The sequence below is a fragment of the Mya arenaria genome, chromosome 8 (assembly GCF_026914265.1).
Source record: "Mya arenaria isolate MELC-2E11 chromosome 8, ASM2691426v1".
Classification (NCBI taxonomy): Eukaryota; Metazoa; Mollusca; class Bivalvia; order Myida; family Myidae; genus Mya; species Mya arenaria.
In genome coordinates this window covers 58,600,894-58,628,780 of record NC_069129.1, presented here as the reverse complement: position 1 = coordinate 58,628,780, position 27,887 = coordinate 58,600,894, and the positions used below count along the sequence as shown (strand labels likewise).

The window sequence follows — 27,887 nt, the reverse complement described above, 5'->3', positions numbered from 1 at the left end:
GAATTGAACATTTTTCTGTGTATAACATGCTGAAAAGTGCTTAAAATTTTCGTTATTTTACGAAAAATGCTAAATTGATTCCATCAACTGAAAATTAACGACTATTCAGGGAACGGTAAGTGGGAAATTTAGCGATCATTATTTTTAACGTTTCGTTAAAAGTTAATAGCATATTTATTATGAAACGGGTAAAATTAGAGGAAACAGTGAAATTTTATTTCGATTAAATCGTTGTTTCAAATGTTCTGTATGAAGATATAGTCCACTTTTATATTTCAATAAACCACCGGAGCATGAAATAAAAAAAAACAGCCACGAGAAGGCCTATTTTAGAATCAATTAATGTTTTATGGATAGATCTCTTTAATATTTGGGTGTGACAATATGCACTGTTACTCTCAAGGCGGTCAGTGAATATCTTTATATTATACCGAGCAATATCTAGAATTTTGAAGTATTCGAGAAACATCCCTACGCTCAGTTCTCCGTGTATTATCTAAATCATTTGATGTTTCTAATGTCAATAATTTGTTTTCACTGACAGCTACAAATTTGGCTGCCATTTTTACAATAATTGTTGGCTGGTAAACAAAGCGCTCAGGTGAAGTAAAACATTGTCAGTAAATCCCGAATTCGTAAGGTGTATGCCCATTTCAAATGTTCTATTGAAGGGAGGTATAACGTTTTTTTAAGGTTGCAAGGCCAGTTTAAGTTCACATAAAAATCCAACATGGCGGCGTATCGTAGCGTATTGTCAATTTAATGACGTCAGAGGGTAACAGTGCGGCAGAGGGTGATAATTCGGGTTGATAGTAAAACATATTGCCCTTGCATTTTTAATACATGTCTTATAGAAGTGAGCTATATTTTATGTATTTAGCGACCAATTAACACAGGGAATTTACATGGATTGATCAAAAGTAAAAAAAGCTATGAACGGAATGTGATTTCAGGTATTCAATGTACAAATATGTGTATTTTGGATATCTGTTGACACCATTAAATTTTTGATCATTTAAAAGGGTTTTCGGCAACAATTACAATGGTGCACGTTATAAACCAGGGAAGCTCTAACCAGGATTACATTCAGTCTGTGCACTATGGTCCAAAAACCTAAAATGACTAACACTCTTATCGGAGCACTCGCCGAATGGCAAGGCCCGAATGCGAATTTAAATGAGCTTACACACACCGAATAAAAGTTTAAACAACAAAAACTTTGTTAATAAGATATTTTCACGATAGGTTGAACATGTATTAATTTTATGTTTTTAGCGAAATGCAGATTCCGTTCATGCAAAAACTACGACAGTTCTTAAATAACTCAAAAATGAGATTATTTTACAGATGATATATTTCGAAAAAATGTGTATTTTAGAGTCTTTGTGTGGGCGTAAAGTATGATCTCTTCCAATGTGTCGACTGGAAGTGCTTTGGTTTTTTGCAGTCCAGCTTCCGGCGTCGGCTACCAGATGACCATCAAGAAGTGCCAAATCACTGAACTCTGAAATAAACAGATTACAGTATGACATTCATCACACAAGAACCTTTCTGGATCACAGTTACATTAATTTGTAAATGTCATTGAGGTAAATGACATGTAATCATCAAAACACTCGACCTCGTTTTAGACACATTTCCTGCTCCTGTCTCTTTCAAATTATTTCGGTCTCATTTGTATGAGCTGTCTAACTTTCGTATAGTAAAACGAACTTTAAAGATGCACTCTTACTCCCAAATAAGATTTACCACAATTAATGCAATTGTTTTGTTATACTAAAGAGGATGAATAAATGTCGAAAACAAAGGTTCTTATGAGTTTAATTTGAAAGAAAGGTGCAGAAAACACGCCATTTCTACCTTATGCGACATGAGTTGAGCACAGTAAATCTTTTACCATTCACCAATAATTTGATATTTTTTTTGCGTTTTCAGCTATAAAATACACAGTTATAATGTTGTTATCAGTAATGAATATTTTCCATAAATGCATTATATAGTAAGTAGTTGAAGGTTTATCACTCAAAATTTATGTTTTGCTATGCGTGTATGTATAGATTTTGAATAAGAGAGTCACTTTAACTTCGCCTCAACTCGAAAACAGATCGAGCTATTGGAATGAAACCTGACTAGAGACACCAAGACGATTTTAGGACAATATGTTCCCTTATCTATGTGTATACGTAACAATATACGTTTACTTCGGTTTGTGTCAATCTCAGTACAGGTCACGGCCTTTAGTCCTCAGATAAGATAGTTTCCATAAAGGGTTTACAGCTACTCGCAAAGTTAACTTACAATTCACAAAGCATCATGGTTTGGAAAGCATTTGTCGTTGTCTGTCTTCTGCAGTATTGTAAGTGCCAAAATTCTACTTTATTTGTTATTGCCTTTTTTAATATCATATAAAAGATTTATCTTTACAATATGTGTTTATATCATAAAAGACGACGCCATTATGACATATCGTCGTTATATGATTTTACATAACAAATTGTGGAAGAACATTGACATGCTATTAAAAATGAAAAATGTGTCTACTAAACTTGTTTCCTAAGACCTTAATAAAAAAATGTTCTACTTTTAGGAAATTCTTGCATGAATTTCTTAGAGAAAAAAGATTTTTAAATAAAAGGGACATGAACTGCATTTGAAGAACACATGACCGCTTTACAAGTCACACCATAAATGCCGCCATTTTGTTTCCAGTTACTGGAAGCGATGACGTAACATTGTTTAGCAATAGGTCATATTAACTATTATTTCTATGGTTAACTGGAAAATATGACGGAATTATTTTGAGCTATAGTTTATATTTACTATAATCCCCTTTTCTACTAATTTCTATGGTTAACTGGAAGCTATGACGGAATTATTTTCAGCTATAGTTTATATTTACTACAATCCCTTTTCTACTGGTTAACTGGAAGATATGACAGAATTATAATCAGTTCTTAACTATAATACTTTTTATGGTAATTTCTATGGTTACTACTCAAGCCAAACTAAAATTTTCTGTAATTCCATATACAAACATTTTAGAATTAGTGTGACAGCAAATGTTTTATATAATGAAATGGTGTGACCGCAACTCTATTTCCAGTGATTCCCGGGGTGCCTGCACCGGGCGTCACGAAGATATGTAAACACTGTGACCACGTGTCAAACCCTGCAGACTGCACGGTGCAGCAAGCTTGCCACCACGGGGTATGTTGCTAAGTTTGCCGTTTGCACTCGATGCATCCCTTGTTTTTAAAATATTTACAATTTTCACATTTTATTTCGGAGGTTGCATGACGATTAGCTATGTTTGTTTAATTGAAACTGCGGAAGTCTGTAGGATTTGAACACATCGACGTTTCATTATCAGCGGTATGCAAGTTATACAGACCAAATCTGACTGACAAAATATCTAAAATGAATAAAAATTGGTGGATAAGGGTCTACCACGAGTTCTCCACTGTTCTGAAGTTCATGAATTGAACATGAATATGATTTGACTCCTGAAAGGCCTGTTTCTAATTATGTTATGATTGTTATACTACACATCTTTTTTATCTTAACTTTAAAATGTCGATCCAAGTACATACAGACCAACCTAAACTATTGCGAGCTTTTGTGTATCGCCATTTGTAAAGAAATAGTTTAATAACCTTAAATGACTTCATTGTATAGGTCAGTCATTTAAGGCACAAGTTTTAATCAGAGATTACACTTTAAGCTGCACTATCACAGATTTACCATTTTTACAACTTTTTTTTGTTTTGGAAGGAGCAATAAATATCTGCAAACCAATGATATAAGATTGCTGACAAAAAATCGGAGCTTAGATTTTCATATTTCCGTTCGAAATTAATGTTTTATGACCCAAACCGTTACTAACGGTATAAGAAAAATGCATAAAACATCAATTTTTAAACTTGAAAATAAATATCTGCGATCTTTTTTTTTGTCAGCAGTCTTATTTAACTGGTTTTAATGGATTTTCGCAAAAATCGGCTCGTTCCAAGACAAAAAATAAAAATGTTTTCAAAACGTTCAATCTGTGAGAGTGCAGCTTTTAACATTTAGAGAAAAAAACACTAACATAAACATATTAAACATTTCATAAGCTTTGGGATTTCTTCTTAATTATGCCAAATTCTTCATCATTTAACATTTATTCAACGATAATATTAGAAACAATGTCTCATTATAATGTGCCTATGCTGCTGTACCTACCTATGAGCATATTTGATGTTTGAAAATTATTACATATTACATCCATTATAGCAATGCGGTTTGGATGTTTTCGACAAGAATGGAAATTTCACCTATAAGTTCAGCTGCAAGGATCATCATGTAAGTCACGTCAATCTTTACATTTAGCAAACTCTCGTAACACATCGTAAACTCTCTTTGCACATTGTAAGCCATTGTAACACATCGTAACCCTCCTAACACATCGTACACCCTCGTAGCACATCGTTGACTCTCTTTACAAATTATCAATCCTTTTCACAAATCGTAATCCTTGTAGTTCATCGTTATCCTCTTAATACATAATAACCTTCAAAGCACATCGCAAACCCTTGTAACATATCGTTCATGCTCCTTACACATCGTAACCTTCGCAACACATCGTTATCCTCGTTAAACATCATGGTCTCTCTATACACATCGCCATTCCTCGTAACACATCATAGCCCTTGTAGTTCATCGTAACCCTTGTAATACATATTAACCCTCGGAGCAAATCGTACACCCTCTAAACACATCGCAACCCTCGTAACACATCAATGACCCTCGTAACACATCGTAACACTTGTAGTTCATCGTAACCCCGTAATACATATTAACCATCGAAGCAAATCGTACACCCTCTAAACACACCGTAACCCTTGCAACACATCGTTAAACCTCGTAACACTTCGTAACCCTTGCAACACATCAAGACCCTCGTAACACTTCGCAACCCTCGTAACACATCAATGACCCTCGTAACACTTCGCAACCCTCGTAACACATCAATGACCCTCGTAACACTTCGCAACCCTCGTAACACATCAATGACCCTCGTAACACATCGTAACCCTTGCAATACATCGTTAAACCTCGTAGCACATCGTAACCCTCGTAACATATTTGTAACCCTCGTAACACAGCGTTAACTCTCGTACCATATAAAGACCGTCGGGACACATCGTAACCCACGTAGCACACAAGCTTTACGCATCGTAAACTTCCATCACACATCGTTAAACCTGGTAACACAAATTAACCCTCGTTAAATATCGTCAAACCCTCTTTATAGATCGTTACCATCGTTACATATCGTTCACCCTCGTAACACATCGTTGGCTCTCCTCACTTAAAGTTTGCCCTTGTAACACATCATTAGCCCTCGTACAAATCGTAGCTCTCATAACACATTGTACAACAACTTAACACACCATAACCCTTGTAACACAGCGTTCACCCTCACAACAAATCGTAAAATCTCTTAGTCTTTACACATCGTGTTAATCGAAATATATTGTAATCCTCGTAACACATCGTTTACTCTCGCAACACATCGTTCTTTCTTGATATATTTCATAATACTCGTAACACATCGTTAACGCTCGTAACGCATCGTAACCTTCGTAACACATAGTAGCCCTCGTACCGCATCGTACACAATCGTATCCCTCGTAACACATCACTACCTATCTTTTCACACCGTAAACCCATGTTACACATCGTACAACCTCGTAACACATCGTATACCCTTATAGCACATCGTTCCTCTTGTAACATATCGCAAACTCAATTTACACATCGTAACCGTCTTAACACAGTGTTACCCCTTTAATGCATCGTACACCCTCGTTACGCATCGTTAACCCTCATCAAACATTGTTACCCTCGTAGCATATCGTCACCTAAGTAACACATCGTACAACCTCTTAACACACCGCAACCCTCGTAACACATTGTTATCCTTTATAGCACATCGTAAACTCCTTTTTCACACCTTAAACCCCAGTAACCACATCGTTCGCCCTCGTAACACATTGATACCCTTGTAACACATCGAACACCCTCGTTACACATCGAAACCCTCGTAACATATTGAAAGCTCAAGTAACACATCGTAACCATCGATACACATCGTAAATCTTCGTTCCACATCGACCACCCTCGCAACACATCATTAATGGTCAATAGTTGAAACAAGTTAATAAATATGTTAAAAACTAGCTAATGGGTTTACGCATGTGATATTTAAATGTGAAAAGTATATAGTTTGCCCTAGAGTATTAATCTTGGGCCAGGGAGTAGTGGTCATATCTCGTTCATCACGTTAAGAACACTCAACATCACAACGGTTCCACTCCTTACATTGGTTGTTTAATCGATAACCAGTAAATGAACTTTATTGTTTTGTGACTGGTTGGACAATGGTCACTGTCAACACACAGGGATATCATAGACCAATGTGTGCGGTGAGATCATGAAATCTGCAGGATTTTGCACTTGCCTAATATTGTCCAGAAAAGAAAATGCCATAAAAAACATTAGTACATGCCTATCAAATTCCTTTGTCCATATCCAACAGTGAAATTACAGCACTCCGTATTGAAAAATCCGTATCATGATACTGTCGTTTTCTGATTCCGTATCATGCGAGTACCGTGTGTTGTCTCGGAACTACTTTCGCGTTGATAAATATAATGTGACAATAACCTGGTAAAACCTGTCAACTTTTAAACTTTTAAATACATTAAATTATCTAACTTCACTCACGCTCCAGAAGCATGTAAATATTAAGGAACATGGTTCTTATTCCTCCAATCTATCTAAAAAGCTACTTCAGTGAAAACTCTTTGTTTGCCATTTTGAAGTTGTTGCATTATCCATGTTTATTATCATAAATGTGAGCAGCTCGCCAAAACAAAGAAGACGGCGAATTCGCGTCATCGATAGAAATAGCGATTGACACACAAACTTCCCTCAATTCTACATATTATGATCGTCTAAAAATCCCAAGAATATTTACTTTGTTAAAAATGACGTCTACAGGAAATGACGATTAGTGTATACTCGTAAAATAAGTACCGTTTTTTTTGTTGTTAATGTTTTTGTGTTGTGCAATTTGATAATTGTTTTCATATTAGCAATTAGTTAATTTTTCTAAAACATAAATTAACTTGTTCTTATTTTGCTCAATAAAGTGAATTCTGTAACTTCTGACTTCGTTGCACTCGCTTGTATCCGACGGATTAGTGTTTACACACCGAACTCGACGTGATACAGGTCACCAGAAAAGCGTCCTTTCATAATATCCCCTATTTCCTCAATCCTTTTATTCATTTAACAATATTACCCGATAGCGCACGGAATTCCGCTTACGTCACCGTACAATGCGGTACGGGGTGTTCCTTCTTCCGTTTTTGGCTGTGTCGTTTAGAGGTTTTGCTTATATTTTGGTAAAAGACGACAAAGAAAGGGTATGGACCCTCTTGTGCGCAACGGTGCATCTTTTCAATCCTCGGCAAACACTGTCCGTTGTTCTTTTACTCCAGCATTGGTTGACAGTGTTGCCTCGGAGTGACAAGATGTACTGTTCCCGTCATGAGAGGCAATATATATATATATGATTGTCAACGTCCTACTTTGCTATTTAATCTTCGTCTAATAGATAATACATTATCAGTGTGTGTATACCACGTGATAAATATGCTACGTCGGAACGCAAAAATAAAACAAAGCGCAGTCTATGCCGCTTAAGGAGCCCCGCCTTCGTTTTATTACCGAAGTTTGATAAGGTGATAAGTTTCCTCAAACACTTCGACAAACCTGTTTCCAAAATAATGTTTTGACAGTGTTATACACACACTGATAATGATTAGGTAAGTTGTTAATGTTTCCAAACATCTGTGGTAGGAATGTGAAAACCCACTACCTGCGATAGGCAAAAGGCAACACCACCATCAAGACTTCGGAACAAAAGTCTGCGCACAGTGCTGTGAGGCTACTGGTTGTGAGAACAATCTTTGCCGTAAGTTTAATTTGGCATTTCATGAGTTTATTGTAGAAAAACAAGCAATGTTTCAATTTCATTACAAGCATGTCACTTTATTTCAAAGTCTCCTCCAAGTATATTTTTTACTGGGTTTATACTGTTTAATAGGTAATCGATATGTCATCAAATAGAATGAGAAATACAAAATATCTTATTATTAGTATGATTACAAAATACGAGTAGAACTATTGGTTGCACTTACAGAAATATAAAAATGCAGTGGCAATTTGCTCCGATACAAAACAATTTGAATTATTTTGAAACATGTTTTCCGAAACTGTGTTTACAGAGTTAAAATAAATGATATTACAATACAATTCATCGGTCTGTCAGGTAACCGGAAACAATATGGAGCAGAGACCACTTCCACATTTTAAAGGGATTCGTCTCAAACTTGGTACACCATGTCGATTTAAGTGCCTTACATAATTTCGCGGGTTGTGTTACGATGACACTTTTATTCAAAGTCCATGCATACACATGTATAACAAGCATAAATTTTCGGTGGTAAACCTTTTAACTATTTAATAAGTAATACGTTTATGGAATTATTAATTACTGAAAACAAGATGGTAAACGTGTATTTAGTAGCTGAAAACGCACAAGTAATATATGGTTGTTGAGCGCTAAAAGATTTTCTGTAATCTACTATCGTCTCATTAGGTAGAAATAGCGTTTTTTTCTGCACCTTTCTTTCAAATTAAACTCAGTATCCTTCATAAGAATAATTGTTTTCGACATTTATTCATCCTTTTTGGTATATTAAAACATTTGTATTAATTGTGGTAATTTTTTTTGGAAGAAAGAGTGCATCTTTAAAGAAGTTCAAGTGTTACGTGTCCTTGTAGTTGAACGTACGATTATGCTATAATGTAAGATTGCTGAGCGAACTACTTCCACTCTTTAGGAGGAGCTCAGTCCAAGGGAACGACAATAATCATTGCCATAAATAATTTTAAATTTGTTTTACGTGAACTATATCCGGATTAAAATTAATCGTCGAAACTCGCGATAGGTTAATTGTTAAGAATGACCTATCACAACCCAATAAAAAAGATTCACCAAGTTGTCACCAAGCCAGACAGGTGGGTTTCCTTCGGGTACTCCGGTTCCCCCCACAACACAAGACCACATACTCGCGTAAAATTGTGCCAACGAAAGTGATACATGATGTTGTAATAACTTGTTTCACTATCGTTATAAAATAAACAAGTTAAAACTAATAAATAGATTAACTCAGTCACGTACGCCAAAAACCAAAGTAGAGTGCACGAGTTACTTGGTTTTTATTGGCTTTTTCGAAACGAGAAACTATAAGTGACAGTAACGAACATGAAGAAAAAACAGTAAAACTATAATCATAACAAGTGGATATTCATGGTCACTTCCCCACTTTTCAAACCTGTGTCCGACATTTGTTGTATAATAAATAAGATTAAACTAAACCACTTATCATAAAATAATGATTTCTCTGCCTTAACCTTTGTGATTGTATTTCAGCGGCCTATGCTGTTGCTACAACAGTCATGCCAGCGGTCACGACAGTAGCACCAGGTAGAACAGTCATATACATACCTAATAGTCATGTACATAAGAGATTAACGTACATGTTGAAATGAATGTGTATCTGATAACTGTTTTCGTTATGGAAAACATCGAACAGTGGTTCATTTGCAATACATTTGCATTTGTTTCTTTTCTTACTCATCACTGTAAATATTATACATAGGTGTTAGCCTGAAACGGGGCATACAGGGGTACTTATGATTGAAAACAATTTCTAAATATCTTGGATGATTCAAGTTTTTTTTCCAAAGTGAGTCGTTCTTTATTAAACTATACCACTGGTAAGCTACCCGCTCGCCTTGTTGGTTGTCAGCTCAGTTGAATCAACAGGGGCGTAGCTTGACGAAAATATATGTGTAGGCCACGTTTAAATTTTGCTTAGCTAGGTGATTGTAGGTGCATTTTGGCGTATATTTCGTTGTTGTAAAAACATTAAAGAGAGCAACAATATCATTATGTTTTACTTTTAAATAATTGTGTACGTATTTCAGCTAAAGAAGACAGGTCATGGAAGTAAAACATTGAACATTTTATCAATTAAATTTCACTCAATATTAATGCATTTTGTTGCCAAAATCTAAGTTAATCATATGCGTATTTGCACAAGCAATGCCATATATATATATACATTATGTATTATGTCGCTTTCTACAGCACAGTTGACTTTCCGGGATCATTAAAAAATCTCTAGCTTCCGGCATTTTCTATGATCATGCTTTTGTGGCTGTGGATTAGGGCCAAGGATGACAACCTGTCGCTTTTCATTGTCGTTCGCATGAAGTTTTTTATTCGTTTCATTCCTCTAAAGATATTTCACAAGAGGCTGATGTAGGTGGCATAGTAAGAAGAACCTCAAATATTGTGAATATGCTAGGATACAGGTCCTTGCTGGTCTGCTTCATGGTCTCTTGTTCACAGTCTAGATAAACTTGCGGCTGCGATGCTCCATCTCACATTCCATTCTGTTTTAAATGTGTCAAATGTTTCGTGGCGATCAGGCGCCTTAGCAGCATAAATTGATGGCAGTATGTCGTCCTGCAGAATTTCCAATTTTGAAGGCAATAAATGATATGCACTGTATCTGTCTTTAAAGACATTGTACAAGGTTATTCTGAAGTAATCAGATGGTGTGTGCACATCCTGGAGAAGATTTGTCAGGTTCACGGTAGTACCCACTATATGTTGCGCCACTACAAGTGAGATTATGATTCAAAGCGCAGTACAGCGGATAAATACTGGCCGGCCTTCTCGTCTCCGTCTTCGTTAATAGTTTCAAGTGCGTGGACCACTTCGGGGAACACATTTTGGAACTTTTCGAGTGCGTCCGCACGCATGAACCATTGTGTCTCACATAACGAGCAAAGCTTCGTTGCGACTTCTCTAGAAAGCTCGTCCTGGAACGCTGCTAGACGATTTGCTAAATAATTGAATAAGAATCCAATGTCCTGAACTGTATCCATCATAGTTTGGACACTTGGGTGGAAACTGGTACTGGAGGCATGATTGTCAAGTTCCTTCTAGCAGTTGTTGTTTGGTATCTTCATCTATTGAAGTCAAAGTGAGACTATCGAAATCAGGATAAGTAGGACTATGTTCGGCAATATTGGCGCCAGACCGTTTACAATTTCAAATAAAGCGCCCGCAAACTTTTACCAAGCCGATTGGAAATGTTTAATGTACAGCGTAAACGTGCAGACTACTGGTATGCAACTTTCGATAAATTATATACGGAACATTAAAGTCGCCTGAAAATGTGTTTTATGGCAAAGGAAAACGATATATTTGAAATACCCGGTTTCCTATAAATTAAAGCGCTTTTGTCGAAAGTTCATAGTTTAGCCCCTCACCCTCATATGCCCTCAGTTTTTTTTATTGCAGATAAGGCATTTTTATTTTTTCGGTTTTTCTGAAAAATGTGTAGGCCGCGGCCTACACGGCCTATAGGAAGCTACGCTCCTGATCAAGTAATCTAAACGTTTAGCACGTGGTGTATTAAAAGAGAGTTCAGAGTATACTCACGTTGACTAAAAATACCAGTATGAATACGATCTGAAACAGGGGCATTTTATAGAAGTCTTATAAAGAGTGATATTTCAAGCTTTCATATATTTTACAAAGAAACGAAAACTGTTAGCTGTGTAAACATGTTAAAGAATTATATTTCTCCCACCTCAGTTAAACAGATCCAAAAATTTGGCAATGCTGGAAATTCATATTTTGCCCATGGGCAAATATAAAAGAAGTATCCGTATGGGACATTGTTTATTGTCATCACACAATTACCTTCCTTGTTAAAGATTGTCGTTTTAACGCTGCATTCAAGAAATAATGCTCTACTCTCCTCAGAACTATTATTTACAGAACGATTTGGCTATTTACATAATCGGCATCACTGCGCGCGTATCCATGACAACTACAAATATCACATATATAAAGGGACATTATTTTCACTACGCACAAAAGAGTTCCAGCGAAAAAATACATTTTTACTTTATTTTTTTAAACTGAGGTTGGAGAAAAGGCATGTATCATGCCGCTCGTGTAATATAGGGTCATCCCAACTCCCGCGCAGGGTGTTATGCGGAAACTCTGTAAACCACGTTTCCGCAAACGCCCTACGCTCGGGTTGGGATGAACCTATCTTACACTCTCGGCCATGCACTATACCTGTAATCTTACGCATCTAAGACAATAAAGTCATACAAAGATAAAACCTTGCCTACGTGTAGTATACATTGGGGAAAGTTATCTGTCTATGAAATATGAAAGCTTTGCCAATAAGCCCAGGGATACAATATACAACTTACTTTAATCAGTCCTATGGTCATACACACCGTTAACGTTATTCATTGTAAAGGCTATATATATTACCTTTTTCGATGAAATCGGTGTTAGATTCGATTCAGACCAATATCAAATATCACCCGAGATAGATAAGCATTATTACTTTTTTGCAGCTGGAGATAGATTTGATGAGATAAAAGATAATAGACAATCGAGTTATGTCCACGAGAAAAAATAAGATACCACCACCATGATTCGTATGTATACAAATGCGTATGTCATTATATAGACACCAGCGCATGTCACGACACCGAAAGCGATGCGTTTAAGTGTGCAGAGCTGGATAAGTACGATTTTTGCCACGACACAACCTCTGTGGCCTACTCTATTGCCCACGAGAAGTGCCCAAAACACTGCGGATTCTGTGGTGGTATAACAACAGCCGAACCTATGGTCACTACAACCATGGCCAACACCCCTGCACCCGATACCACAGTCAACCCTGAGGGTATGAAGCACAACGTCTATTATTGTATATCACTAACTCTATTCAGTCGAACTCCAAGAGACCGGCGAAAAAAATGCTTGCCTTCAGTATAAAGAAATTGGCCCTTCACATCCACGTCTATTCAACGAAGAATAATAGCTGAGCGAACTCGAGTCAACGGGGTTTGACTGTACATACGTCTTATTTTGTCTTCTTGTGCCATCTGTCTTAATTTTAAAAAAACGACAAAAGTCGAAATTGTATCCACCATTGTTCTTCTCTTAGGCACGACAGTGATAAACATCGTGGTGACGATTGGTGGTGGCACTGATGCGGATTGTGTGGATGTGGAGGATGATCAGTTCAAGTGCGCTGACTGGCTCAGCTTTGGCTTCTGTGACCCCGCCTCCGGGGCAGGCTACCAAGTATCCAAGCTCAGGTGTAATAAGACATGCGGGATATGCACCCCATAAGGTGAGGATTTGTTTCGAAGTGCTTAGCTTTTCCACTTAGCTTTCCTAAGCGCTCATGGTAAGTTATAACGAGCAATCGTCGTGGGTCGTGAGTCGTAATATATTTGTAAGTTGTGAAATGGCCAGATTTGTTGTGAAAAATATTTTACACAATGAAAACTAGAATAATCTTTAAAACAAAATATACATCATTTAAAACATGTTTCACTATGGACGCCACCATTTCATTGTTGTTCATTGAATATAGCGTTGCATGGCTCGTCCCTCTTAAATTTAACAATGCCTATAAGGAGAAACGTCACAGGGTATCGTAGGTTTTACATATCTTTAATGTCATATCAATGTGTAAATCAATGAACGGAAATGCGTGTGTTCAACAGGCCGGTATTACCGATCACGTAATATTACTTTACCATTTCGAAACATATGAATAGACAATATACAATTATAAATAAATGATAACATTTAAAGATCAACATATCTAAATTTAGCTTGAAAAAATGGAAACATCGTTATATTATTTACTCTCATAATTATTGATTTGCGTGTCTCGTTGCCAATAACATATAATAGACAAAACAGAAAATATTGCTCCGACACAAAATACAATGTCCTTTGCATACACTATACATGGCCAACTAAACAATGTACATTGCAAACTCACATTACATTACATTACAAGTAAAACACTTCATTTCACGTGTAAAAGTGGTCGGAAATCCCGAGAATATTACAAACCACCTGTAAAGTAGTCAAAGATCCACAGTAAAACAGTACATACATTAAAGTGGTCAAAGTTCCCGAGTAAAATATAACATACCAGTGTAAAAGTAGTAAACTATTTCTAAACAAATATGGCCCCCGAAACGGCATTCTTTTTTAAAAAAACTCTCACATAACTGGTTTATAAAAATGGTCTGGGTGACAAGCAGATTTTCAACCAAGTGGACAATTTATGAAAACGGGGTATCAATGGTAAAACAGAGTTTGAGTGTGCGTGGAATATGTGTCCGCCTTTAACACAAAAGGATGTGGGTTCTACTCCAGGGTATAATTGGTCTTCTGGTAAAGGTGTTTGCCTCTTACAAAAAGAGGACGTGAGGTCGATTTATGCCAGGTTAAGAGTGGCCTAGTGGTATAGGTGTCCGCATTATAGGTTCGACCCCCTTTAGATAAAAACCCATGGCATCTCAAAAAGATGACCAATACTGATTTATTTCCAAGAAACTACATCGAAAATTATTAATCTCAGCTCCAAGCCGTCTTTACAACCGAGCAGTTACAGTATAAGCTAAATGTTTATTATTAATAAGAATTATTCGAAACATATTTGTATTATACTTTAGCGTCATGTTCAATGCTTACGTTATATAACCTGCAGGGCTCTTTTATGTTTGTTGCGGCTCAACTGCATTTAACTATGCTTCGGGACTTGTCCAGATACTTTACAGCATTCCCCTAGTTGCTAAGTGGTCACGCTTAAAAACAGAATACATGAAAAATAATTGACCATCGTATAGACTTTACTTTCCCAGCTTGATTTGACGTGTTTCGCTCCGTTTTCCCCCATGTTTGTTCAATTCATAAAACTGTGTTTTCATTGTGTATAATGAATGAGGCTCAATGCTGTGAAGGGGGCAAATTTCCCTTATATTTCCGACTTCTTCTACTGTTTCAATTCACTCATTAATTATTTTTCTTCATTTTACCTCGAAACCCCCTGCTCTTTCTACTTTTTCACTCTTTTGACCAAGCATAATTGGAGAGTTGAAACTGTTTCCCCCATATCTGAGGTTGTCTATTGAGTCGGCAGTTTGAGAAACGATCACGTAGTGCCTTAGAGGATGACATGCAGCCAGTTGACGCTATAGTGACACTCTTATTCAAAATCAATACATACATATGCATAACAAACATAAATTTTGTGTGATAAACCTTCAACTTCTTACTAAATAATGCATTTATCGAAAGTCTGATTTCTGATTGTAACCGTATATATTTAATCGTTGAAAACGCAAAATTATTAAATGATTGGGGAGTGCTAAAATATTTACTGCGATCTACTATTGTGTCATAAGATAGAAATACCGTGTTTTCTGTACCTTTCTCTCAAATTAAACTCGGTATCTTTCATCAGAACCATTGTTTTTTGTCATTTATCCACCCCTTTTGGTAAAGTAAACACTTATATTAATTGTGGTAAATCTTATTTGGGAGTAAGAGTGCATCTTCAACTCTTTGTATCGTTAAAACATCAAGGTCAAGCAATGCAGTGCTCGCACCTAATTTGGACGATGCTATTTTTTTGTCCCTAGCTATTAATTAATACGTTTACTGTTTCCTACTTACTTTCCTTCTAACTTACTCTTAAACAGATTGCAATTCTAATTGCAAAATATTGATCTTAATATTATATTTCTGAATGCTCCTGCTACCCGAAATTGCCCCGGTATCTTATAAATATCTCAGATGAGCGATTCACTTTTGTTTTATCTCGCTGTTGTTTTAATGATGTACTTTGACATATCTGATGACGATGTTAACAGAACATTATTGTTTCCCTATATAGTATAAAGTAAATGATTTAAAACACTTGCAGGGTACACGGCCCACATATATGCTCGTTTCTAGCTCTGAAATGATAAGCAAATATAATTGGTTCAATCACACCACAAAGAGAAGTCATATCATATTCCAAAGTTGTCTTGGCTGGGTTTGCTCGCATAGGAGACAAGAACGTCAATTTGATATCCGTAACTAAGTAAAAGCGTTTCTAGGTCACATACTACTATATATATTCCCTATATATTATATAGACAATTGACCCTTTTGCACGCCAAATAACACATATACTTCACGACCCTCAACACCATATATGGAAAGAAAGTTCCACATGTATTTTAAACTTAGATGTGTTATTAGATAACGTCAGATAAAAAGTTAGGTTTCTTATAAGAGAAAATAAAGTAAGTTGAACGTAGCCACCGTGTATTTAATAAAGTAGCCACACCTGTGTAGGTGTACAATCAAGGCGGTGAAAATGAAAACAAAATAAGTATATAAAGTAGATCCAACATGTTTTACCTGTTTTATGAAATTTCAATCCATTCAGCTTGAAGACCTATACATATGGACAGTAGCAAATGGTCTGGAATGGTAAAAATATGCTATGCTTAACTGTCATGTGTGTGTCAATTAAAGGAAAAAAGCATGTAACAAATAGTAGGCACTCCGGATTGGTGTTATTTGCCCTCTATTTGAAAAAAAAGTATTTATTTCAGTTTATCATAGCAAGAGCATTTCACTGAGCGACCTCATTATTCACAAATGTCTTAGCCAATTTCTATGTAAAATAATAACATCGTAAACCTTATTATTGTTATTAATTTGTTAAACTTCTAATGTTTGGAATAATAATGTGTATTTTCAGGTCGGCGAGTTGGCGGTTTTATTTGACATTTCATGTAAACATGACAAAATATGGAATAAAACTACACGAGCTTCATGTCTTTTGACTCCTTAATTTGTTGAACTACAGCAGATAAGACATGCCTTTCACACATTCAACAGATGATTGAAGAAATGGTGTCAAGTACAGATAGTTGAAAGAGCGACACAAACTCAATAGCTTTTGTAATCACCAGGTGATGATACCAGTGTCAGTGTCTGTGTACCACGTGATAAATTACGCCATATATACTACGTCGGAAGGCAACATTTAGCTTAAAATAAAGACTTATCAAAGATAATTTTCTTTTACTACAACATTTTAAACAAAACAAAGGGCAGGCCATGCCGCTTCAAGAGCCCTGCCTTTGTTTTATTACCGAAGTTTGATAAGGTGATTAGTTTCATCAAACACTTCGACAAACCTGTTTCCAAAATAATGTTTTTTGACAGTACTCCGTCAGACGGCCGTATTGTGAAAAGATTTGTCGAAGTGGTTCAAGGAACTAAACTCTCAATCAAACTATGGTTTAAGACCGAAGGCGGGGCTCCGTAAATGGCGTAGACTGCGCTATGTTTCCTTTAAAATGGTGAAGAAATAGTGAAGTTATCTTTGTTTAAAGTTTTCATTCCAAATAAATATTGCCTTCCGACGTAGCACTTATGCCGCAATTTATCACGTGGTATACACACACACTGAGTATAAAGGACATAAACCTTTTGAATACTTAAGTTTACCATTTAAATGAACCACTTTGTGTACAATTAGGTACAAACGGTTCACAATACAAATATAATTGTCGTCCACACCCAAGGTCACACAACTGTGTTTTCATTTAGTGTACTTTAATTGAAGTATGATTACTTCCCCACGACGAACATTGTTTAATATTAGCTAACAAGGCTGATCTGCAACCCCACTTTGTTTTGTTTTTCTATTTGAAGTCGAATTTGAAAAACAAAACAAGTAAAGTTCGTCAAAATGAGACCAGAGTTATTCACAGCAAAACACCTTACTGTTATTCAGCTCTTAAAGCAATACAGTGTGTGTATACCACGTAATAGATAACGTCATAAATGCTATGTCGGACGGTAACATTTTGCCTCGAATAATGACTAAAAACAAAAACATCTTTTATTTTATTCACCGTTTTAACTGAAACAAAGAACAGTCTATGCCGCTTAAAGAGCTCCGTCTGCAATTTACTACCAGACTTTGATCAGTAGCTTAGTTTCCTCAAACACTTTGACAAATCGGTTTCCAAAATAATGTTTTCACAGTGCTACATTAGGTGGCGTTTTTTAAAAGCTTTTTAAGTGTTTTAAGAAACTAAACTCTCAATCAAGCTCTAGTAAAATACTGAATGCAGGGCTATGTAAGCGGCGCAGAAAATGCCATGTTTCATTAAAATTGGTGAATAAACAGTAAGGTTATCTTTGTTTAAAGTTTTGAAGCAAAGTAGTGCCTTCTGGTGTAGCATTTATGACGTAATTCATCACTTGGTATGCACACACTGGCTATATGTGGAGATGGTACTGCTTACGAATGAGATGTAGGAACGTAGGAGGGGCTCGCGAGTAGGTTTAAAAAAATCAACACGGCTGATTTAACTCTCTTAAAATCGTTGCCAAACTATGGCAAGAATGTTTAAAAAAAACATATTGATTCCTTACTCGAGGGCTAGTAAAGCGGTTCAAGATATCCGTTCTGCAATACAAACAGCGGTGGAGAAGAGCTTAGGTGGAGAAGACCATAAATTTAATCGATTAAAACTTTTCGATTCTTATTTTGTTTTGTATATTCAATATGTTCACCGGAGGGTTTTAATGGTTTTTACGCCCTTAGCACTTCTAGGCAGTCATAAGAAAGTCTCCAATCGTCTAACTCCCTGTGTTAAAGCATTTAACCCATCCGCAACCTGTCATATATGAAACTTCACTATTTCCAGAAATATAATACCCTGCATTAAACATAGGTTTCAAAACCCCGCCTTGTCTACACCGCGCGTGAATATAACTCGGAATTTGGTCACTCTTTGCTTAACATTTTTCTGTCATTTTAAACACAATGATTACGAATATAACTTTATAAATGTGGTATTGATTTGTCGGCTGAAATATGACCTACATGTGTAGTACAATGCCTCTATCACCATGTAGCATACATTATGTCTAAATAACATTACATATTGAACGTTCCTGGCTTCTCTGGTCTTTTCTTACAGCATTCAGATACGCGTACCGAGACGTTCATTATTATGTAGGCGCGTTATGGAAGAGGTCCAGGAAAACCTTTATTTACGAGCGTTTTTCTACGACAAATAGTAAAAACAAATATTGGATTTGTTTCCCTTTATGTTACGTCGAACTTTAACCGAGGTCAAGGAAAAGTTCATATTGATAACAACAGGCAATAATGTAATTTTGATTTAAATATTATGTAGATGTAAATAGGTTGAATTATTTGTCAAGGACACGGGAAGACATGCTCTTTAGGGCAGCATTTTAGTTAGGTGGGGGTGTTACCAACGGTTCAAGCCACTTAAACAACAGCAAACCAAATTACTTACTACCAAAGTATTCTTTTCATGCCAATATGGGATATCTAATATGTATAAATTTCACAAGAATGCACCATTTTTACCCATTGTACCGCGTTGAGATCCGACGTAAAAACACGCCCCATGTTACGTCAAATCATGCCCCACTTCTGAATATTGTGTGAAGAAAAATCCATGTAAAACCGCACTCTCACAGACTGAACGTTTTGACAACTTTTTTTTATTTTTTGTCTCAGATCGAGCCAATATTTGCAAAATCCATGGAAACCAGTTATATAATACTGCTGACAAAAAATAGATCGCAGATTTTTTATATTTAAGTTCTAAAAATGATGTTTTATGCATTTTTCTTAAACCGTTAGTAACGGTTTAAGCCATAACACATTAATTTTCGAACGGAAATATGAAAGTCGACGATCTGATTTTTTGTCAGCAAACTAAAGTCATTGGTTTGCAGAAATTTATGCAAATATTTGCTCTTTCCAAGACAAAAAAAAATAAAAAAAATAGTTGGTATATCTATGATAGTGCAGCTTTAAAATGACTATCGCGTTTAAATGGGTTAGACATTGTACACATTATCTTTGAGTGCAATATGAATGTATTTCATAAGAATGTATTTCATATCACGGTTTTGGTAAAATAGGTGATGAATTGGTCGGGTGTTTGGAAACAAGAAAATGGTTCACTCTGCCGAAAGAGAACCACACTGCTCAATGTATATATTTATCACATGCTTACCCTTGTTTTTCGTGTAATATACCCATGAAGAATATTTTTATTTTACACATGTGTAAGATAACATATCAGACATTTATATTGGCTAGACTTATCACACGCGACCTAGATATCCCTCCGCATTGTTTGTAAACAAAATGGTTTAAACGCCAACAAATACTTACCTCAATAATGAAGCTGTAGGACTTCCGGGAGACAAATGGCTAACGAATCATAGTGCCAGAAAGCATCTTGTTCGAAAACTTTCTGATAACAATGTTCCGCCAATCAGATAATGTAGATTACTAGTCCTAAAAATATCCAGCAATTCAACAAATACAGCCACGTTAGTGACAATAAACACGAGAACATTTCAAACATTTCCATCTTAACAGGCAATATCAAATCAATGCCATAACATTTGCTTGCCAGTTTAATCAGCCGTCGGTTACCAAAACACAAATACGAATTCCGCAGCACAGGCTTCTCATTACACATCCCGTGACGACTAGAACAGTTTGTTCTCTGGAAACATTCTTGGTAGAACTTTTTCAACATCCATGCAGTACATAGTAAGGCTTCGTCGTAATCATCTGCATGTTGTAAAAATTCATATACACTAAGAAAACGCTTCAAAGTCATCGTAGAAAGCGACAGCGAATACCTTTTAAATCCGTGCACACAGTAAAACTTGACAGACCGATGTAGGTCACATAAACCGCGTAAATGCATGTACTCTCAGTGTGACATATTCAAATTTTGTACTTATTGGGATTTTGGTTAAAATTGTTTGTTATTCATGTTGTTGGATATTTTACTACACATTTTTATATTTGTGACTTGTTCAGCGCTTTATCAGAATTAAAACTTGATAAATGCTAGCTGTTTTTGTCATTTTCATTTTGAACTTTTTATATAGCGCATCGTTGACATTCCACTCTGAGTACTTTGGCTGTCAAACAATGGGTTTACAAAGTGGAACTAAATTGATAATAAAAACACCGTTTTAAGCATGTGATAAAAAGATCTGACACTCGTTGTCATTTTATAACAGATTTTTATTAAACTCGTCCATGAAATTTGTTAGTAAGCTCGCCAGAGGCTCGCTTACTAACAAATTTCATGAGCTCGTTTAATAAAATCTTGTATTAAATGACAACTCGTGTCAGATCATATATATATATATATATATCTGTACCATTGATTTACAACATTCTATCAATTTTGAATATCCGAAAGTAGTTCATGGTGTTTGTTCATTTAAAATTAATTAAGTCATTTTCAAATGGAAACAATATTCATCATATTTCCAGATTGTTAAACCACATTGCTCAATATTAAAGAACATAATTTGTAGAGCCCAAAATGTTCTTGGGTAATAAACTCAAAATGTTAAATTTGATTTTAATATTTTTTATCTAGAATGCATATTTCTAAAACAATTATTGATTAATGGTTTGTATCAGATTAATCTAAGTTTTGGAAAGCAGAATTTCTTCATTTTTATAATTTGGTTTATGCTATACGGTTCTGTGCTTATGTGAGTTGAGATTGAGAACTAACTTAAAGATGCACTCTTCCTTCCAAATAATTAATACTCCAACTTATACATTTGTTAAATTTACCGAAAATTATGAATGAATCTCGAAAACAATGGTTCTTATTTCTGTCATATGAGACGATAGTAGACCACTGTTAATTTGTTAGCACCCACCAATCTTTTTTTTTCATTTTTAGCTATGGTTAAATCTTGTTTTCAGTAATTAATATTTTTCATAAATGCATTATTTAGTAAATTATTAAGGTTAATCACCCAAATGTTTGGTATGTAATACACGTGTATATATTGATTTTGAATAAGTTTCACTTTAAGTACCTTTGTGATAATTAGGCATGGTGATATGTTACATATGTAAAGTGTTTCGAATCTTGTTCATGTACAATATAATCCTTAATCTAAAACTCAATTTACAATGACTCGCCCTGTCACTGGATGAACTTCAGAGTATCGCAAGCCGTTTGCACAATACTTCACAGAATCTAGGTTTTGCTCTGATAACTAATGTCATGGGGAACTATCGTGCGATGGTGCCGTTAACCTGATATCAACCAATACCATATGTTATTTCGATAACCAAGGTTTGACGAATCATTGTGCAAACGTATGACATAAATTGAAATCAAAGGTTTCCCTTTGCATGATTTTACCATTATTTTATAAATCTAGTTAATTGTTTATCCATATGAGATTCTTATTTCATAAAGTTTGGCAATTGTGTAATGCCACTCTAATTGACACTAAAGAAAACCTTTGGTTTACTATCTCTATGACCGCTGCTGTTTATGAATGATTGTGTCTTGATGCCATATGAACCGAAAGCTCACCGAAAGCTCATTAAATGTACGCGGCTAGTTTCACAACGATAACAAAAATGTGTTAATATTAATGCCACATATCACCGACAAGCATAGCACAATCACTTTCAAGACTGAGATTAAAGAATGATTGTAAAATATGGCATTGTTGTTTTCCTACTGCAGTATTGTAAGTATAATTTACTCTTTTGTTCAAATTGATATCATATTTTGGAAAGAACATAATTGAATAGTAGTTGGTATTTTCTGTATACAAGGAGGTGTGGTTGTTTCTCTTGGAATAATGAATATATTTTATATACTAAGGCAGAAAAAGGAAAGGCGTGTTTTGTTTTGTTGATTTAGTTTTAATCTTAGCATAATTTTTTTATAAAGCAGGGCCTAAAATCCGGAAAATGAATATCGCAATAACATCGTTTGTGAATGAGGCTCGAAACGTGCACTATATTGATTTATTTCATCAATTTAATCTAAAAAAAAAAATGTATTATAAAGGACAGATTGTGTTTCAGTAAAATATCGTAATATATTTCAACAAGTAAGCACCAGAAACTTTGTTTACTTTTGGTGCTTTAGTTTTTAGAAAGCGCGCCAAAATCTATGAGAATATAACGCTATTTCGAAAATAATGACATTGAAATTGTAGACGAGCTTTGTGCGCGCTAGCGTATGATTTAGAAGTTAGAGCGGACAAAATATTCAATGAACGAAATCAAATTCACTTCATTTCACTATTTAATGCAGTAAAGTAGCTTTTTTATTTCACTGATAACTCGCTATAGACCGACAAAAAGTAGATCCAAAATATGCCATGTTTCCAGTGATACCAGGAATCCCTGCGCCGCCAGGACATTCCACGATCTGCAAGACTTGTAACAATGTGAACCATCCGGGCGACTGTCACCACCAGGAGACTTGCCATCATGGGGTAGGAACCAATATGAAATATCATCATATAAAGAATATAAATTAATTAATTATGTAATATATTTTTCACCTTATCTTTTAATGTTGTAAGCATTTTGGATTACCTGGTAAGTCATTGTTGAAACTAAATAACAGACTGGAGTAATGCTTACAAGTGAATACCCTGTGCGAATATTTTAAAATGTGTTTGTTGAAACTTTTCATATGTTTAAATAGTTTGTTTTCAAAGAAAAAAAATACGAGATGTTGCAATAGCTTTAGCATCTTTGTGCTAAGATCTTTTTTAAAAACAAAATATAAAATAATTGCAATAAACAACATATTGGCAATCAACGAAAATGCTCCCCAATGTAGTATTGATTTATTAACCCAATACTTGAAATGTAACATCAATATCTAACCAAGCATATAATTATCAGATGCGTTACTAAGGATTTTTATTGTTTAAGGCATTACTATTTTTTTTATTAAGCATTGCCATCTTGAACGCATTCCAAAATTGCTAAACAACAATGGACGTGAACAATGCGACAGCGTTAAACCAATACCAAACATTATCATATGGTGGACGAGCAGTTCAGGCGGTAAAAAGAAAGAAGAAAGTTTATTCAAAGAAATGTATCACACAATACATATTTGAAAAAAGTCCAATGTGACCCGTAATCAAATCAATGTAATACAATGACTTATATATATATATCTATGGCGGAACAGATTTATAAACTTTATTTACATATTCATATCACAGATCTAGCAAACAAAAAGTTTAATTTCATGCTCATAAAATATATATTATAAACTTTATCTTTACTGTATATCTATGAACAATACTACAGTGATATTAATGAATTTTAATTAAGGAATGAATTGCGGGATTGATGTCATTATCGGGGTATGAACGCAGATGGGCTCGTTAAACTGGGTAGATCCGAAGGAGTAATGAACGTTACTTTTATCGATATTATGTACAAATGACTCCAATAATGAATGGCTAGTTTAAACTAAGGTTTTAAAAAGAAAAATAATCTTTGAAATTCAAAATTCAAGCTTGAACAAACTAGTATGTATGTTTGTCATGGATATAATCTGGTTAATGTAAGTCAATTTATTCCGAATGATTAATTAATCTGTAGTATATGCGTCTAATAAAAAGAGTATCGTTATTCAAATACAATGGTACCTTAAAATTTGGCATGTAATCATAAACGTTTGTAAGTGTTATTGATAGAATGATTGCAGTCGCCTGGAACGTTTTTTTTTTCGATGAATGAACACTCTCTTGCGACTTCCATTTTGACCGGGTTTCACGATAGAAACGATTTATGAGTTGATTCATTCGACGAATAATTTACTTGTTCATGTAGAAAGTGGATAGAAATAAAATATATTGTTTATATGTATTGGTTGTGCTTTTTCATTCACTGTAATTTGGTCAAACTTTTACAGTTGTTTGGATCCATAGTTATGTTTTTATTTCCATGGAATTTCAGTTCTGCAGCGAGGACGTATATTTACATAACGGAACTTACATCTACAGGCTAGGCTGCAAGGAACACGCTGTAACTATTACCTCTTCTTTTCATTCTTCCCCTTATATTTCAATTTGTTATCTTTCTCATACGAATGACCTTATAATGGTTTCAAATTTGAATTAGTCTGATATGTAAGAACTGCAAATGGAAATGATAAGACATATGTTACATTTCCACACATGTACATGATTTAGTCTATTTTAGCTCAATACTGACACATGTGCATTTCCATAAACTAAACAGATTCGGTTTCTTTCTGGCACTCTCCACTGTTTGGTCAATAACAAAGGCTACATCATTCGGAACTCTTCGGCCATTTTCCATCGAAAACAACATCGGATTTCACTTAACACTTCAGGTGGATCGCGTAGTAATTTCAAATAACCAGTAAAACCTTTTTGACTTCACTCTAGGGAATCTTAATTATTCATGCAATAAAACATTTCAGTAGCAATCAATTTAAAATAAGCAGGGCTTTTTCTGCCCATTTGGGGAAAAAGACACTAGACATTTTGGGAAAACTTGTGACGCGAAATCGGGAAATTTCACAGTTAAAAGAAAAAGCTTTCCAGTTTCCTGCGAATGAGGAAATTATTAAATATTCCCTTTTAAAAGACCTTTAAATGCTGAAATATCCATTGCTATAAATCATGGCAGATAATAGTTCATATTGATCTCTGAATGTGATGTAAAACAATGATTTCTTTTTTCAATTACCCTCAAAACGTTACATCATCTTAATTTATTATGATGTTGAATGAACCAGTACAGGTAAAAAGTTATTCATAAAAGAAACAAAACAAAAAAACAGTTTCAATTTTGATCAGGAATTTTTATGATGATTGTGAAAAATATCCGATAGTCGGACCGGTGGGCACTACAATAAAACCCCTGATTAGATATACAAGATACATGTTCAAACACTACAATTAATTAATACTATATTTATTTTTTTACGAACTACTTCTACTGATGAACCGACACACATCCGATGTTGTTTTCGATGGAAATTGGCCGAGGAGTTCCGAATAGGTCTACATAAGGTGATTGCGTTGTGCACATACACGTAAAAGCAACCAGAATATTTTCTTCAAGCTCGCTTTTGAAATTATATGTCTTTAGTTTATTTTTGGTTGTTACACTATAATACTTAATCTGGAAAAAATGATGCCATTGTAGTTATTTTAAAATAAATCGGATTTACAAAAAACATATAAAAAGGGAATAGATACTTGTTTTAATTACCCTTTATGTCTAAGTATGTTAAAGCTGCACTCTCACGGATAGAACGTTTTGACGACTTTTTTTCTTTTTTGTCTTGGAACGAGCGAAAGTCCATGGAGACCAGTTATATAAGACTGCTGACAAAAAACATGATTGCAGCTTTTTATATTTAAGTTCAAATATTGATGTTTTATGCATTTTTTCTTAAACAGTTAGTAACGGTTTACGCCATACTACATTATTTTTCGAACGGAAATATGAAAATCTACGAACTGATTTTTCGTCAGCAATCTTATATCATTGGTTTGCACATATCTACGCAATTTGCCCTTTCCAAGACAAAATAAAAAAAAAAATGGTTAATCTGTGAGAGTGCAAGTTTAAACATTAATATGTATCCTTATGCTGAGTATATGCAATGGTAACAACTACTTTGCTACCAACACGATAATCTAGATCTAACATAAACTGATGTTAGTTGTTTTGTGCGGGTGTTTTGGGGCAGAGGGTGTCGGGGTATCGTGTAGGTCGTAACATATCGATATTACGTACTAAAATGGTTCTTACAGCAATGTGAGCACGACATTCATCTGGTGGGACGGCGGGCGATCGGAAGGCTGGTGTGTAGTGAGTGCTGTGACCACACAGGATGCCAGACAGGCCTTTGTTGTTCGTGTGATACAGTTACTTGCCAATAAAGCATCTCTTATTATAAGGGATGGGATTTTTTTTTAAAAAACACAACATATATAGATCGTTTGTAAATAAAACAAAGAACATGTCAATATAAATGTCTAACTATAAGTTTGTAAGCTTATTCTTTATCATTATTTTTCTTACATGGCAACGACTGATACTGATAAAACTGATAATTATTTATCTTGACTAATTTGGCATTGTTATGCCCTTGCAGGTTTGACAACCGAAGCATAATAAACAAAGACATACTATCCTACACTATATAATACTATATATCAAGTTGAAAATGATTGTTCTGCATTTCAGAATACATTGCTCATTCTTTGTTTTATAATTCATTTACAGTCTGGCTTAAATAAAATAAGAAAATTTTCAATATTTCGTCGATGTGTATCGAAACTGATCAATTTTGATCCGCATTACTGTATATCGAACTGGTTTATACTAATTTTTTTTAGCTCGATTGTGACGAAAGCTGATAGCTTATAGAATCACTTTCGAGTCCGTTTCCTGGGCAGAAACCAGTACTGTGTCCTTTTTTTTTTTGAGAAGCTATGAGAAAGTACCCCTGGTGGGGATCGAACCCACAACCTCTTGGGTGAGAGGCGGACACCTATACCACTAGACCACTCTCACCCTCGAACTTATATCGCACATCTTTATTAATATATTATTCAACCAGTTACCTATTTCCTTTACGCGTATAGCTTCATGTGATGACTTTGAGTACAATTGCACGTGTGTTTTTCAGCGCATTACGCTCACCAACCAACCACCACTCCGCCACCAGTCAGTAAGCTGTTTTTAGTTCATCTGTCATGTGTTAACATGAAGGACCCTTGTCCAATCATTGCTACAACAAATCTAAAATCTGCAATGATTGTTAATGGGACATGTGTCGAACGTTTGTTTCTTTAAATATGTCATGATAGTTTGTAAGAACCTGTGTCGAACATAAGATACATTATAAAAGTAATGATAGTTTGTAAGGATCTGTGTCGAACATACGATAAATTAAAAACGTAATGATAGTTTGTAAGAACCTGT

At 35.1% G+C, this 27,887-nt stretch overlaps 1 protein-coding gene and 2 long non-coding RNA genes across 3 annotated transcripts; all 3 read left to right on the top strand.

Annotated features, from left to right (window-relative positions):
- The first annotated feature begins 2,307 nt into the window (after nt 1-2,307).
- LOC128244748 (uncharacterized) lies at nt 2,308-16,862 on the top strand. Its single transcript, XM_052962804.1, has 8 exons — nt 2,308-2,356; nt 3,104-3,207; nt 4,273-4,341; nt 7,909-8,023; nt 9,548-9,601; nt 12,687-12,905; nt 13,170-13,358; nt 16,788-16,862. Exons 1-7 carry the CDS (start codon nt 2,314-2,316, stop codon nt 13,355-13,357), a joined length of 792 nt encoding a protein of 263 aa, XP_052818764.1. The 5' UTR covers nt 2,308-2,313; the 3' UTR covers nt 13,358; nt 16,788-16,862.
- Nucleotides 16,863-22,463: 5,601 nt separating this feature from the next.
- On the top strand, nt 22,464-24,910 carry LOC128245023 (uncharacterized). Its single transcript, XR_008263040.1, has 3 exons — nt 22,464-22,627; nt 23,280-23,386; nt 24,876-24,910. It is a non-coding gene; the product is annotated as an uncharacterized LOC128245023 (long non-coding RNA).
- Nucleotides 24,911-24,912: 2 nt separating this feature from the next.
- On the top strand, nt 24,913-27,633 carry LOC128245022 (uncharacterized). The gene is made up of 3 exons (XR_008263039.1): nt 24,913-24,944; nt 26,711-26,810; nt 27,592-27,633. It is a non-coding gene; the product is annotated as an uncharacterized LOC128245022 (long non-coding RNA).
- The last annotated feature ends 254 nt before the right edge of the window (nt 27,634-27,887 follow it).

Bases quoted from the DNA above. Each gene is read 5' to 3' on its own strand.
- LOC128244748 (XM_052962804.1), top strand. From the start codon at position 2,314: ATGGTTTGGAAAGCATTTGTCGTTGTCTGTCTTCTGCAGTATT. The intron at 4,342-7,908 runs GTAAGTCACGTC...CATCTGTGGTAG, and splicing joins TCAGCTGCAAGGATCATCAT to GAATGTGAAAACCCACTACC. The intron at 9,602-12,686 runs GTAGAACAGTCA...GTCATTATATAG, and splicing joins GGTCACGACAGTAGCACCAG to ACACCAGCGCATGTCACGAC.